Source organism: Phocoena sinus, chromosome 1, assembly GCF_008692025.1.
Source record: "Phocoena sinus isolate mPhoSin1 chromosome 1, mPhoSin1.pri, whole genome shotgun sequence".
In the NCBI taxonomy this organism is placed as follows: domain Eukaryota; kingdom Metazoa; phylum Chordata; class Mammalia; order Artiodactyla; family Phocoenidae; genus Phocoena; species Phocoena sinus.
The window spans coordinates 58,257,641-58,274,375 of NC_045763.1; the positions used below are offsets into that span (position 1 = coordinate 58,257,641).

At 39.3% G+C, this 16,735-nt stretch overlaps 1 protein-coding gene across 2 annotated transcripts in view; it reads right to left on the reverse strand.

Annotated features, from left to right (window-relative positions):
- Positions 1-11,920, reverse strand: part of SLC35D1 (solute carrier family 35 member D1) — a 55,332-nt gene extending 43,412 nt beyond the window's left edge. For both annotated transcript variants that reach the window (XM_032649093.1, XM_032649085.1), the window contains exons 1-8: positions 11,086-11,920; positions 10,214-10,247; positions 10,030-10,116; positions 9,278-9,345; positions 7,695-7,766; positions 7,044-7,112; positions 4,790-4,892; positions 104-196 (exon numbers count right to left, since the gene is read on the reverse strand). In XM_032649093.1, coding sequence (XP_032504984.1) covers positions 104-196; positions 4,790-4,892; positions 7,044-7,112; positions 7,695-7,766; positions 9,278-9,345; positions 10,030-10,116; positions 10,214-10,247; positions 11,086-11,288 — 729 coding nt within the window. In that variant the 5' untranslated portion in view covers positions 11,289-11,920. The remainder of the gene's footprint in view (positions 1-103; positions 197-4,789; positions 4,893-7,043; positions 7,113-7,694; positions 7,767-9,277; positions 9,346-10,029; positions 10,117-10,213; positions 10,248-11,085) is intronic.
- Positions 11,921-16,735: the final 4,815 nt, after the last annotated feature.

The following is a 16,735-nucleotide window of genomic DNA, read 5'->3' on the forward strand; positions in this document are numbered from 1 at the left end:
AAGAACATTACTTTTTAACAACCCAACTGTCTACCTCTTGGTCATACAAATAAAAATAAAATTCAAAAACATAAACCATGAAGCCATAATTAGAAAGTCCTACCTTTTGCGCATCTCCCGTAAAATATGCAATGGCTAGGGTGGGCAGAATCATGAACAGTGCATTGTAATAGAGCAGACCATATTTTCCCAGCTCCTAGGAGAATAAAAAATTAGGTGTTTCATTTGGTTCTGGTAGACAGAGAAAGACAACCCTGTACAGAGTGCCACCCCCCATTACAAACATGCACCCCTCCCCCACAACATACAGAGCAAATTAGTCAAGTCAGAAGTCTTGCAAACATTAATGACCTAAGCTTTCCAAAAAAAAAAAAAAAAATGCAAACTTACAAGATTTCAAGTTTATTTGAAATAAATTCCTTGAGTGCTTAAGATCAGAGAAATAAAAATGACATCAACTCACTGCCTCAAAACAGCAAGGAGAAAAGAGGTTATTTTGAACACAAACATACACGTCCTTGGAGCCCTTCCCTTTCCAGAACAGAATAAAAGTCACCAAGTTAGTCTTGGGCTTTTCAGAACTATAATAGAGTGCAATTTAACAGACACAAAGACTCACACCTAGACCAACACAGACAGACATAACTTCCCAGTGAAGTATTTCTGAAAATGTATACGGGAAGTACAATGAAGATTAAGAAGAAAGAAAAGAAAAAGAAAAAGGAAAAAAAAGAAAAGAAAAGAAAAAAGAAAGAAAGAAGATTAAGATTACCCTACAGGGACTTCCCTGGTGGTCCAGTGGTTAAAAATCCACCTTCCAACGCAGGGGATGTGGGTTCGATCCCCGGTTGGGGAACTGGGATCCCACATACCGTGGGGCAGCTAAGCCCTCACACTGCAACTACTGAGCCTGTGCACCACAACTAGAGATCTCACGTGCTGCAACTACAGAGCCCACATGCTCTGGAGCCTGCACACCACAACTAGAGCGCCCATGTGTCACGACTACCGAGACTGTGCACTCTGAAGACCACATGCCACAACTAAAGAGAAGCCCACGCACCACAACAAAGAGCCCGAGCGCCACAACAAAAGATCCCGCGTGCCACAACTAAGACCCGACACAGCCAAAAATAAATAAATAAAATAAACATTAAATAAAAAAAGATTACCCTACAATTCCTAAAATATGGTATGACTAGTGTGCCCTCAGCTACTGGGGAGCAACACACATCTTCAAACACAGAGAGTCTATGAGAACTGTGGGTCCACCTTTGATTCACAGAATTCTGGGACATTCAGCAGGAAGCAGTCACCTAAAAAAGTAGGCCTGAGTTTGGAGGGTAAAGGGGGGGTAAAGGAATAGTGAGGATTAGGGGCATAATATCTGCCTAACTTCAGTGACTGAAAGATCACCAAGTGATATGAAAAGTCAAACTACCTTCTCAAAAGCAGGGGTTTTTTTCAGTGATATATTTTTTTAAATTTTTATTTTATATTGGAGTAGAGTTGATTAACAATGTTGTGTTAGTTTCAGGTGTACAGCAAAGTGATTCAGTTATACATATACATGTATCTATTCTTTGTTATGTATCTATTTAGGTTATTACAGAAAACTGAGCAGAGTTCCCTGTGCTATATCAAAAGCAGCTTTGAAAAACTGGAAACAAATACCCAACAACAGAAAACTAGTTGATTAGACTATGATACAACCATACAATGCAATATTATGCAGCCACTAAAAATGTTTAATACTGATTGATGAGGAAAGTGTTCATGAAACAGTACTAAGTGAAAAATACAGGTTAGAAAACATTATATTTCATCACTCTTTTAAGTTTTTCTCATAGTTAAGTGTGTACATGCACATATACACACAAACACACATTCTTACAAAAGGGTATCTACCAAAACAGTGCTTCTCACTCAATGGTGGAATTAAGAAAGATTTATATTTTCTTCCTCTTGTTTATCTATGTTTTCTACTAATTCTATTATAAATACATGTTATTTGTGTGATTTCTTTTGAGTTAAAAATGTTTTAAATTCAGTAGCTGCATTCAGGTCTGAAATGCAGCACTAAGTCTTTATGTCATGTGATTCATGCTCAAAGGACCACGATTATAAGCAGTTCTGAAATGATAGGTAATAAAACTCCTGATTAAAAGCATCTCATTGTGGCCCTACTGCCTGCTGGATAAACCAAATAACTGATTGCTTATAGCCACCACAGCATCAATGAAAAGGTGTGCCTGATTTCTAAGGCAGCAAGAAAAAAGCCACAGTAGGACAAAACAACCTTTAACATCAGGTGCCCCAACAGCAAGAGACATGAGTGTACACCGGGAAGTAGAGGATGCCTACACACACACACACACACACACCATCCAGACAGCTGACAAATGCCAAACTGTTGCTTTTCTTTTCACTTGTTACCTGTTTTAAATATCTTTTCCCCTGTTTTCTTAAACAGAGTACATTGACTACAATTTAATTTAGGGCATCATCATTAACATGCATTACTGTATTGTGTTTTTATATGGTGTTGTCCATCTTTGAGTAGTTCCATCTGACTTTCATAGTTTTCCTGTTTCTCTTGTTATTAGCTGAGCTTTTATATTGCTGATAAGCCTCTGCCTCCAGATACGATTGTTGCTCCTAATCCATGAACTGTGAAAAGCAGATCAATATGCTTAAAAGTTCTAATACAAGTAAGCCATAAGTCATTTCTGAGTGAGGAACTAAAAGGCTCCCCTGGGAATAAAATACTCAGAAACCCTCTTTGCTTTTTTTCCTAGGTTCTAGGATGTACTCTAGATTGTGCTATCCAATATAGTAACCACTGGCCAAACGCAGCTATTCCAATTGAATTATAATTACATTAAACTACCAGTTCAGTTCCTCAGTTGTGCCGTCACTTATCAAGTGTTCAACAGCTACGTGTGGCTAGTGGCTACCATTAATGGTCCGCAGAGATAACAGATTTCCAGCATTATAGAACTGTACTCGACAGTACTGTTTTAGACAGCTGAGGCTACTGGAGAAATGAAATGTTATTATTACTACATATTTCCAAAGCAGCAAAAAACAAGAGTAAAACTAAATAGAGCTCTAACTATTCACTTTTCTCTAGCTATTGCACAAAGATTAAATTTTTTAATAGTAGCTTCCATTAAAATGCAATCATCATACAGAGTCGTCAAGGCAAATAAACGGAGAACAAGACATAAAGGGTATATTCAAAGAAAATTTGCTGAAACTAGATCTATACTGCCCCTAGTTCTTCCAGGTTATTCAAAATAAACATTCTAGATTATTCAAAATAATGAAAACTACTGGGATGGCCATATATTCTACAGTCCTTTCTGAAGAAGGCAAAGCCACCAGCCAAGATGATACAAACTCTATACTAATACTACTATCAAGCAGGTAGGGCATTTGTATTTATGATCTGAACCCCAACAAAGGACCTGAAGTAGTTTCAGAAATACTGTACATATAATAGAGCCAACTAAAAACTAAGCGGATATGGTCATCTGACTGATGAGAACACAGGGGTAGGAAAATAAGATAAAGCTATGGTCAAGTTATAAGACTTAAATACTAGATAAAAATACACCAGCTCCTTAGGAAAAACTACGACGGTATCTATGATAACGATCTCATGTGGGTCTTCATATAGGATCCATTATGATAGAAAGGACAACTCCTTCAATAACAACCCTAGGATATATAAAGCTGAGTTCCATGTAGCTTCTCCTTACAATAATGCAATCTTATACCATAATGTAGTAAAATATGGCTTGAGTGCTCAGCTTTCTGATGGTCTGGCTTGATCTCAAAATAAAATTTTGTGTGTTTATATTCAGCATATACGTTAGACAAATAAAAATATCTTTAAAGCCTTCATGTGCATGCTGCAGTTGAAGGAAAAGAGCAGGGTATATGAAGTTCATGTCTATGAGATCTAGGCCAGGAAACTCGGTGCTGCCCCTGAAAGAGAGAGATTCTAATACTGCCTAAGTTTCCCATTACAGTTGGCCCTCCATATCCATATCTGCATCTGAGGATTCAACCAACAGTGGATGGAAAATATTCGGAAAAAAAGGTAAAAATTCCAGAAAGTTCCAAAAAGCAAGTCTTGAATTTGCCACACAAGCAACTGTTTACACAGCATTTACATTGTATTTACAACTATTTACATAGCATTTATATTGTATTAGGTATTATAAGTAATCTAGAAATGACTTAAAGTATATGGGAGGACGTGCATAGGTTACATGTAAATACTGCTCCATTTATATAAGGGACTTGAGCATCCGAGGACTTTGTTAATCTCGGGGGTTCCTAGAACCAATCCCCCATGGATATTGACGGACTACTATATATTTGTAGGACAAATATGCAAAGTCCATCCTTGTTCTTGTTCCAACTCACTTCTGAAATCTGCTCAAGAGCTTCCAGATACTTCTTTCTTGTCCAGGTCCCTCACCAGGTCCTCCAGAACACAGCCATGAACGTTTATGACACTTTTCTCTAATGAACACTCCTTATTTACATCACTATCCCTCTCAAAGTCAATATTCACCCAGTCCCTTCCAGAAAAGCCAACAGTAAAATCTAACTGCTAATTAGAAAATAAAGTTTCTTACGTGAGCACCAAAGTACAGGCATTTCGCATCCTTCATAAGTATTTTTCCTTATTCCCCACTTTATCTCCTGATGAATTGACATGACCATTCCCAACAACAGTAAACATCTCTTAAAGAAGCGTAAGACTGCTACCTACTTTTGAATCTAATTTTTGTTTTACGTAGGCACCATTTGCTGCTGTCAGGACATCATTTATCAGAATAAAAACATATCCTTCCAGATCGAATGCCAAGTCAGAGCTGCAAAACATAAGTAACACTTTAATAACAGCTAACATTTAAAGAACATGCATTAAATTTTAAGTAAGTCTGAACTACAATATTTCTAAGAACATACGCTTATCTAGGTAAGTGAATATTAGGCATTTTATCAGCTACTAGTATTTCTTGGTTCCTGGTTAGAGTTTGCAATTTCATAATCAGTACGGGGGTCTTCAGAAATGAGAAGCACTAACACTTAAACAAAATCTTTAAAAAAATTAGCAATAATCAACGTCAGTTAATAGCACACTGCTCTGAATTCAAAGTCAGACAACAAGAAAGAACCAACCAAATTCACCATTACAATATATCTGAAGCAAGCAGAAGGCATCAGAGCTCAATTTCACAGATAAGGAAAACAAAAGGAGAATGAAGTTGTTAACACGTCATTTTTCAAAGGTTCACACAAAAGGTAGGGCTGTCTTGCACAGGCCACTGGGTGGAATTTTTGAAGTGTGGATGGTGGTTAGTTCTGAGATCAGGCTACATCCGTGTCTAAGCACATAGTGGGAACTCAAATACTTAAAATAATTGCTTAATGAGCCTACCAGGTGTAACTAGTGGGATTAGGGAAACTGAAGTTTCTTGATATTTAGCAGAGCACCAGGCACAAGACCTTAGTAAAATGAACAGAATAAATGAAAATCTAAGTACACCTTCAGCATACTTTAGCACCCTAGCTAAAACAGGGGCCCTGCATTCTGTGATTCTGCAAAGGTGTTATCTATTTGTAGCTAAACTACTACATGGGACAGACTTCTGAGGAGCTCTATGCCACTGCAATTTCAGGCAGAACTACCTAATGACCCAACCCTCTTCCAAGGAGCCTGACAACCTCTAACTCCAGACTCTCTTCCTCCAAATTTTGTTCCCAAGTAAAAGGTTCTACCAGATAGCAATCTGCCTCAGAAACTTTTTGCAGGCCAGAGTTAGCCCTGAGAAACTCCTGTTGTTTTGCTCTGTTTTAGATAGTACCAGCTTCAATGAAATACTTCAAAGATTAGTAGGGCATCTTTAAAAAGAAAGGTAGGAGGCTCGTACAGAATTTTTCTCCAAGGAGGAAGGTTACCTAGAGGGAAAAGCATCAGCTATATAACAAAATTCTAGTAACTAACTACTCTATTTTTTTTTTTGAATGAAATTTCACTTCGAGAGTTAGGGTAGAGTAGAACTGACTTATAGTACTTTCCCCCCACCTATACTTCAGGGATATGATGAAGGTAAATGAGCCAATTCAAGAAGCACACCGGAACTCCCAGATGGAAAATACAATGTCAGGCAGAATTTGCGGCATTAGCAAACCCACACATGCAGAGTAAAATGTTGTAGAAGGCTTCCACTCATCATTTCAATTTTCTGAGTCTTTGGGTATACATTTTCCCCACTCACTTTAAAATTAAAACTTAAGAACAATGGAAAAAAGCTTTAATAGAATATCTAAGTTACAGCATTTGTGATACCTTAATGTGAAACCCAATAAAGCAATTCTATTATTTATTTCCCATAAGGCAAATAATTTATTATCATTTGCCTTCTCTGAGACACATTTTCTTTAGCAGCATGCAAAGGAAAAGAACGTCACATGGTTTATAAAAGCACACAGGCTCTGGAGTCAGGCACAGATTCAAATTCCAGCTCTGCCATTTACTAGCTGTGTGACCTTGAGCAAGCAAGCTACTGAACCTAGATTTTAGTTTTCTCAACATAAATAGGAAAATTATACCCATACCTTTCAGAGTGGTTGTGAAAAATACATAAATAGTATGTGTAAAAATACCAAACATACTGTATGGCACATGGTATATGCTCAATAAATAGAAGATAGCAATAATAAACTCTAAATAGTTTATTATATAAAGAGTTTAAATAATAAACTTTAACCTTTTGAATGAATGAATGAACTTTTAGAATGAATTTAACTTTTAAGAATCCCAAGAATCTGATTTTGCTAGCCTTAATCTTCATACAGCCAAAAAGATTTAACTTTTAAAAGTCTTTTACTTTTCAAAAACATGATTCTTATTTAGTCTATAAAAAAATTCTCTTTATTGGTAATTGATCATTTATTATCAATAATTATTGATAAATTCTAATGTACTCTCATAGGTTTTATATAGGCCCCCATCTTACCTGGCAGCTACAAAGGCTCCAATAATCATTGCAAATACAGTCATCTTAATACCCCAAGAAAAAGTCTTCCTACAAAATAAAATAATTAAAAAATACATACATGTGGCTTTAGTTATTTACAAAGACTCGTTCTGCAACATAGGCAAAAAATATATGTTTTCTTTAAAAAAGTTGTAAACAAATGATTCCAAGGAACTGGATATTTAAAAGAACCCCTCTGATGAAGCAAAAACTTACTTTCTTATATAAGTAAGTATACTTATTTTTTCTTATTTTTACCATTTATTATTATTATTGAGCTTGAATTTTTGCTAATCAGATTTCTTTAAGTTGAAAATGGCCACACACATTTGTAGTAAAAGTAGGCAAGACATGAACACTATTTAAAGCCTATACTGATCTTCTGACCCAGCTTCACCCAGTGGCATCAGTAGGTATAGGAATTCTTGAAAGTATACCTCATGTTCAGCCAGGCTTCCATAAGGAAGCCATAAACTATCAACTCCTACAGCAAAGGGAGAAAGTTGCTTAAACTTCTCAAAAGATAAAGTAGAAACAACACAAATAATTGTAATATCTTACATATGCTGGGCACCTTTTCAGAGTGATTAAAGTTGGTTAAAGACTAGATATATTAGAAATTTAACTCACTTGAGTAAAAGTCCTTCAGCAAACATTGTAAACAGGATGGAGAACCTTCTCAGAACTGTAAACATTGGCAAGCTGCAGGAAAAAAACAAAGATATTTAGGTAAAATAAAATTTGATTCTCCAAAATTAGTATTTTAAAATAATGCTAATCTCTTCCTTCCATTATGGAAATTCCATGCTGATTAATCTGTGACTAAATTAAATCCTTATTTCTCTCTAGAAAGTATCTGAAAGCTTGAAAGGGTTGCTTTTATAAAACTACCAGAAGTGAAAAACACCAAACTAATTATAAAATGGTAGAAAACATACATCTATTAACAAAGACTGATAACACTTTTAATTTTACCCTGCTTATTATGTTAAACACCCTGAACAGTAATCATGTTAGTCTTTAAGACCTCGTCTTTCTTTTCTAGACTGACCTCCCTTCCTACCCCTAACTTTCAAATAACATCGGTGATAATCTTACCCCATAAAACATTCCTTGATTGTCCTTTTGTGGAAGTAATCCTGTCTTCCTCTAAATTCCTAGAGCATTCTGCTTGCACTAATCAAACATACAGCCCCTTGCAACATAATTATTTCTGAATCTATCTCATCTCACCCCAAAGTGCCTTATCCTTAACTGGCAATCAAAGATAGGGTGTGAAAAGATGGATGGATGGATAGATGACAAAGGATGAAAAAGAGCAAACTCTATATACAAGCAGCACTTTGCAGCAGGTCTGCATTTCTTTCCAAGTGGGTAATGAGATGTAAAAGGATGCCCCACCCATGATAAATCTGACTTCCATGGAACCTTAACCAGAAATACCATCGTGGTCATTCTGTCAAGTTTCTTGGGTCTGAGGAAATGAAAAAAGCTTGGTCTCTACCCTCAGAGATCTCTCCATTCTGTTTTACAATCACCCATTAAGCCAGAGGTTTAGCTCACGTGACAGTGGTGAAGCCATGGGTTTCTGTTAAATGGTTTCCCTATGTGTATACTTTTAACATCACATATACCTGATACATACACTCTTTAAGTGGAAAAGCCAAGAATTGGGAAGTTAGAGGATAATAAGTGTTGTCATGGAGTAGAGAGCTACTGCTTCTTTCTAAAAGTGAAAATGCTGCCTCTAAAATCATATGGCCATGTGTAAAATGTTAATCATATTTGTATCAGGGTTCCATCTGATGCTATTTTAACTACCCCATGTTAAAAGAAAAACTACAAAAGTTCTCATATCCACAATCTAATTTTACTTGTAGAATTTGCCTAAAATATACTATTTATAAATTGTACTAATGAATTGAAATCTCAGAAGCCTAACATATATCCTTCACTATTACAGGTCTGGAAAAATAATGAAAATCTCCCATCACAGTATTTTATAACATTTTAAGACTTCTATCATCAAAGTGAAGGGGGAAAAAAACCCCAAACAAACAAAAACCTTCTTTCTCTTCAAACTTAAGAGATTAAGTTTCTGGTCCTTTCATTTTTCCAGGATCAGTAACAATGTGTTAAACATTTGACATTTTCAAGTACAATTTTAAGAACACATTATATTAACCTCACTAGTAAAATAAAGTTATCCATACTTCAGTTTCTTTGTGCTGAACAGTCCCGTGATTTGGTTCCCAAAATATAGTAGAGGTAGTGGAAACGTCTAGAAAATTTAAAAAGGGATAACAAAACTCAATAATAAAGACAGCTAAAACAAGGTCCTTTTCAAACAGAAACAGTTTTGTTTATATGATCAAATTCTTTCTACTTAAAACACAAGATTAGTTCTCACACACAATTTTGGCCCCCATGAAGCACCCAAACAACATTACTCCTGGATAAATAGCTCTCTGCAGAAAGAATGGAAGGGAAAAAAGAAACACAAATATGAATATGATCAAAGCACAAGGGACAAAAACATCTTTCTTTACAATATGATAATGTAGAGCCCATTGTTCCGATGTCAGCAGAAAAATGAAAGACATTTCATCCTCAGGTGGAGTCAAGCAGAAGCAGATCGAAGAATAAGAAAATAAACCCAAAGAATAATGAATGCAGGATACACAGATTAGATGGACGTAGAAAATGCAAAATGACTGTAATCCCAGCAAGTGTTCAATAATTAAAACAGAACACAAGATCTAGGGGCATTTTTTCTTAACTTTAAAGAGACTGTGGGACTTTTTAAAAACACATATTACTATATTTATTCTTTGCCTGCATTATACCTACTCTGGATTGGGCGATTTCAAGGCTGCAATTTTTAAATATGTAAGGCACTGATGAAAAATATATATAGTGACTTCTTTTCAGAACATAAAGTATTACTTTTTTTTTTCTTTTTTACCTTTCGAGGTACATTTCTGTCAAAGTCAGGAAACTTGACTACTCTGAGTGCCTTTCCAACCCAGAGTACTGCCACTGTGGCCACCATCTGTAAACAGAGAACACAGATTCACTGTTCTACATATAAAGACACATTCAGAAGTTCTAACGACACAAACCACGTAACGCTGAAGATTCCAACTAACCTGGCCAAGTCCAACACACAGTGAGGAGGGAAATCTACAAAAATGGTAGAGAAAACAAAAAAAACACAGGGTCAGAAAAACCTGAGCTCAGTGAATTCAATTTGCACATCGGCAACCTTACAATGCATTTTGATAAAAAACACACCAACGTCTACCCCTCATCCAAATGACAATCAGAGGAAAATCCCTGCCAGTTGTCAGGCAACACCGCTGATTTTGTAGCCTCGGGCTGCCACTTGTCTCATCTTGTCCGATTCTACAATTTCAGTCGGCTGCCTGTAACGGACTTGTCTTGGAAGTGAAGACATACATCTCTTGAACGGTTTCACACATTTAAAAAAAAAAAAAAATGCTTCTGCCTTTGTGGTCCCAGTGGCAGCATCACAATCATCTTAAATGGGCTTGAGGATGCGTAGGTCCCCAGAGGCTGTCAGCGAAGTCAGAGAACCCTGAAGCCCCGGAACCTAGCCCAGGCTGCGGGGAAGGCCGGGCATCCCTCTCCGGGCTCCCAGCCTGGCGTGCACAGGAGTCAAAAAAGTCACGAAGCAACTCCGCTCCGTCTCTCCGAAGGGCAGGGTTTCCAGGGTGCTGCACGGCGGGCAGGGCAGGCGCTTTCCGAACGCGGCCCCGAACGCTCACCCGGCAGTCCCGAGCTCGGCGCCGGGAGCGGGAACCCCACTCCGGGCCGGCGCGCAAGCCGGCTCCGCCGCCCCGGCCGCGTATCAGCCGCCCGCCCGCCCTCCCTCCCTCCCCGGCTCCCGCCCAACTTTGTTCAGCTCCAACTTTGCAGGCAAAGTCCAGGGACCCGGCGCCCAGCCGCCGCCGCCGCCCGCTCCTCTCCGCGGCCTGGGTCGCCGCCGCCTAGGCCCTACCTGTAGTTGGTGAGCACGCTCTTGTTGACCACCACGATAAGGAAGGAGCTCACGCCGTAAAAGCCAGCGGCCAGCAGTTTCAGGAACACGGTCAGCGTTTCGGCCGACGCCATCCCCAGCTCCTCCTCATGTCTGTGTGTGGAGGATTTCGCGGGGGCTTCTCCTTTAACCCGGGCCTGCTGACGTCTATGAACTTCCGCCATGGCGGCGGCGGCGGCGGCCTGCGAGGGGAGCGGCGGGCGGCGGGGCCGAGCAGAGCTGGGGTCTGAGGCGGCAGCTCGCGGTGACTCGCGGGACCGGGGCCGGTGTACTGGGCCGGCTGCCGCCGCCGCCTCGGCTCCCCGCGCGGCCGCCGCCCACCCCCGCCCAGGGGCAGGGACGCTGTGGTACACACGCCCCGGGACTTTGATCGGGCATTGTGCAACGCGGGGTCAGAGGGTAGGGGCCGCGCCTGGCTTGGCCTGGGCAGGGCTTGGAGAGGGCCCGGAGAAGGGGCAGTGGCGACCCTGAGTCCCGGACAGAGAGGGAGAAGAAGCTTAGGGGGAACCACTCGGGGACACCAGGATCCCTAGCAGCACAGCACAATCGCGGAAGGAAGCGGCCGGCTAACGCCTGCGCGCAAGCCCGCGCCGGGTGTCTCGGGGGCCGCGTACCTGGGATGCGGAGGCTGGCGGCCGGGGGGCTGAGAGCCGTATTTTCCAGATAACTGCCGCAACCAAAATACAGACCCTCCTCCAATCGGTAACAGGTGGCTGACTGAGTAGTTAACAATGTGCGTGCGTCTAGCCTCACTCGAACGCTATTTTGGTCTCTCTTGCAGAGGGCCTAAGCCCTTAAAAAGTATCAGATGTGGATCAAGAGTAAACATTCAACTGTTCAATATTTCAGTCTGCGTTGCCTCAGATTTCTTACGGTTTCTGAACCCAGAAAACACCATACAATACTGTCTTTGAGATTGTACTGCCATATCCAAAAAGTAGCAAGATAATAAAGTGGCTTGGGGGTTGGTGAAACAGTAAGGTGTTAGGAGCTGAGTTCCAATTCCGGGTTTCCTAGAAATGCCCCCTCACTAGCTGTGTGCCCTTGGGTCAGTTAGTTGAACTTTCTGAGCCTACATCTCCTCATCTCTGGATATAAAGCTGGTTTTCAGTAAACAGTAGACATTGTCATATAAGAGAAACAAATCATTATTACCAGCTTAAACAAAGAAATGACATATCTAATTTTAATGTTAAGGCAGAAAAATAACTTTGAATTATTTATCTAACTATTTTGTCTATATCTTTAAAATATTTTTCCATATTTTAAAATTATGGTAAAATATACATAACACAAAATTTACCATCGTCACCTGGTTTTTATTATGGTGAAATATGCATAATATAAAATTTATTATTTCAACACTTTTTAAGTGTACAATTCAGTGGTGTTAAGTACATTCATGTTGTTGTGAAACTCTTAACCACTACCCTTCTCTAGAGCTTTCATGTCATCTCAAACTGAGATTATGAAACCACTAAACAATAACTCCCCATTCCTCCTTCCCTCCATCCTCTAGAAACCGCTATTCTACTTTGTCTCTATAAATTTGACTATTCTAGGTATCTCAAATAAGTAGAATCATACAGTATTTGTCCTTTTGTTTCTGACTTATTTCATTTAGCATATTTTCAAGGTTCATCCACATGTAGCATGTGTCAGAATTTCTTTCCTTTTCAAGGCTAGATAATATTCCATTGTACGTATATCTTTTGATTTATATATTTTATGTTATCCTGGGGACACTTGTGTTCTTTGACTGCTCCTTAGGAAAAACTGGCACACAGAATGAAATTCTTAACACAGTCCACAAGGCCTTAGGTGACATGGCTCCTGCCGTCCTTACATTTTCCTCCCTAGGCTTCAGCTAAATCAAACTACACCCAGTTCCCTGAAGAATAACGTGGGTTCCTGTGTCCTTACTTCTGTGTCTTTACTCCCATATTCCCTACATCTGGGGTGCTTTTTCTCTCCCTCCTCTCCACTGTCTCCTGAAGAACTGTTACTTTTCTTTTAGTATTTAGGCAAAATATTATCTCCTCTCTGGGCACCTTCCTTCACACCGCCTCTCCTTGCCCTCCACAGAAATGACATCTCTCCTTTGTGCTTCTCCCACTGCATCTTTGTGCATCCCCTTTATAGAGGCTCTGGAATTATATGTTTACATGTCAGTCTGTTCCACTTGACAGTGAGCTCATTGAGGGCTGGGTGAGGCAGGGACATCTAGCACACTTTAGATGTTTTTGCTAAATGAATCAGCGAATGGTATAACTTTTCAACAATGAAAGAAGTGGCCAAATTTCTTGCTTAACTGCTGGCAGCAGAAGAAAAATAACTCGAAAATTATATTTTGAGAAACATCCCTTGTGAAAAAAATTATTATTAAAATAATAATGTCCCTCATTACAAAAGCAAACAAGCAAAAGAGACTTGTATCGCATAACTATCTTGCTCTCTTCCTCTCTCACCCCTACCCATTTTTCAGAGAAAGCAACTGCTAACCATCTCGAGGCTCTGCTTAGAGCCACTTTCTGTGCCTATACAAATACATATACACACACATATGCATATATATACATACACATATATTTATAGACATGTATTGGTATACATTTTTTAACATAAATGAAGAGAACCAGGTAAAAACACTGATGCTCAAACCAGATACTGCCTCTGACACTAGTTTTGTGATCTCCGGCAAGTTGCTTGATGTTACGGTGGTTCAGTTCCCTCATCTGTAAAATGGGAATAACAATAGCACCCACCTCATAGGGTGGTGATGAGAATTAAGTAAGTTAATAAAGTTAAATGCTTAGAATATAGTACACACTTTACAAATGTTCCTAATAATAATAATTACTATTATTATCATTATGATTATGCAACCTTTCTCTTTTCACTTTTTATTCCTTGAAGGCCTTTCTGTGGCAGTAAAGAAACTCTACCTCATTCTTTTCAACGGCTGCAGAGAATTCTATCAGCTAGATGCATCATGATTGATGTGGTCCATCCTATAGACATTTTTAAGTTGTTGCCATTTTTTCAGTTTATAAACAATGCAGCTTTGATTATCCTTGTCCATTCAACTTTGTACAGGTATCAGTTACTAGAAGTGGAATTGCTTAATTAAAGACTACTTTTTAAAAAAATTAATAGAATGAACAAATTGATCTCCAGAGAGGTTGTACCAATTTTATATTACCACTAACACTGTATGAAAAGGAAATTTCCTTTTATAAAGTCAGGTGGTGATAATGGAAACCAGTGAAAGAGGCCAGATAATAGTTCAAGTGCTACTCTATGGAGTATGAAATGCCAGGTACAAATTTCTGCAACAAATCAATTGCAATTACACAAAATGAAATGAAAATAAATCTCCTAAAAAGTACTGATCCAAGCAATTACTGTTGTTTTTCTCAGCACGATTATGTAATTTATTAGCAAGTATACACTAAGACCTACCACAGACAGGCCAAGAACTGTGCTGGGTTTTCTTAACTCCAGTAATGATTTGTGGAGCCTCAGTAGAAGGCTTTGAAGTGTAGAGGAGTGACGCATTCTCATTAGATAATAAGAGATAAGATAGGTACTAAGGGGCTTCCCTGTGGCACAGTGGTTAAGAATCCGCCTGCCAGTGCAGGGGACACGGGTTCGAGCCCTGGTCCGGGAAGATCCCACGTGCCATGGAGCAACTAAGCCTGTGTGCCACAACTACTGAGCCTGCGCTCTAGAGCCTGCAAGCCACAACTACTGAGCCCACGAGCCACAACTACTCAAGCCCGCGTGCCTCGAGCCCGTGCTCCACAACAAGAGAAGCCACCACGATGAGAAGCCCGTGCACCACAACGAAGAGCCGCAACCCTCTCGCTGCAACTAAAGAAAGCCTGCGCACAGCAACGAAAACCCAACACAGCCAAAAATAAATAAAATTAAATCTTTTAAAAAAAGAAAAAGAAAAAATAAAGCAACTATACCCCAATAAAAAAAAAGATATGTACCAATACTGTAGTAGGGTATTATTATAGGGGATTAGACTTTTAGGTATTTTAGGTACTCAAACCTCTTTCCTAACCTTAGTAATATTAATCACAGAATTATATATGGGAAATGTATACATTATCTGATGAAATTTAATAAAGTTTAAAAAATATCTTAAAAAGCTGTACAAGATTGGAAAGACTGGATTTCAATGTTCTCATTGATATACAAGCCTACTCTAGTTGGAAATGTCAACACTGTAGGTTGATATATTTTATATCTTGCTAGGTGTAATTGCTAGCAGAAAAATCTTCTTTGTATTTAAATCATGTCTTTTGCTTTAGCCATCATGTTTCTCCATGAAGGAAATTGATCAGTACTTTTCCCTACACTTCTCCATTTGCCCTGGCTCACTTGCTCTTCTTATACTGGAATTTATTTGGCCTTTTTGGTGTTCACCAATTTCTTGTTTCACTAGATCAGCCAGCCTAGATCATACCCAATAACATACTGTGTTGTACCACTGATTATTCTATAGCCAGGGAGCAAAAGTCATAGGTGTTTCCTATTTGAACAATGCTTTTAAAATTCTGAGAACCAAAGTGCAAAGAAGTAGCATGCAGCTTCTCTGCAGTGCCTTATACTTCTCTGTGTTGGGCTGGAAGGAATGACCTCAATGACGACTGATGGGTGGCCTGGCAATGTGCTGCAATTGAAGTTCATTATCTTATTGCATCCTTACCACTCTAGGAAGTAGGTATGGTGAAACAACTTATAAACAGGAAAACAAAGGCCTAGTGGAAGTATTAGGCATGCCCTGAGTCTCACAGCTCTAAGTAACTGTACAGATTTGGCCCTAGTCCGTTCAACATTCAGTTTGTGCTCCTCGACTGGACACACCTGCCTTATTTGGGGTAGGTGGACATACTTGCTTCTAAAGTTCTCACAATGCCATTACCTCCTTCAGTTGCCAAGTTTAGTGTTTAGCAATGCTATGAAGAATAATCAGGATATAGGAACACCAGTCTATTAAAATCATTGTCACTCATGACCCATTCACAACAATACCATACCAGACATCAATTTAGGCATTGAAAATACAGAGACATTTCAAACTCAGTTTATTTACAACCGAACCTCATACAAATCTATCCAAAGTCAGCAGCTTTGATTCTTCTGTCTTTGTGAACTGACTGGCCTCACTATCCACCTATTCACATGGCTCTGCCCAATTTACAACCACCTCCAATCACGCTTCAACTCAAAGCAAACTAGTTTTATCCCCTCCACTACACTGAAGCTGGTCACCCCTAAGTCACCAATGACCTCCATGGAAGTAAACCCAGCTGACTCTCAGTCCTTCTCTTGCTTGTCCACTTCACAGCATTTGCACTGCTGACCCTCTCCCTTCCCTTAGCTACACTCTCTTCCCTTGATTCCTGGGACACCACACTCTCTGCAACTCCTCCTGGTTCTCTGGATGCCCCTCTCATTTGTCATTGCTGGTTCCTCCTCTTCTACCATATCTTTAAAATAAAAGTTTCATATGCCTCAAGGCTCAGTCGTGGGTCTTCTCATTTGATTCTACATATTCTCACTAAATAATATCATCTCATTCCATGGCTTCAGTTAT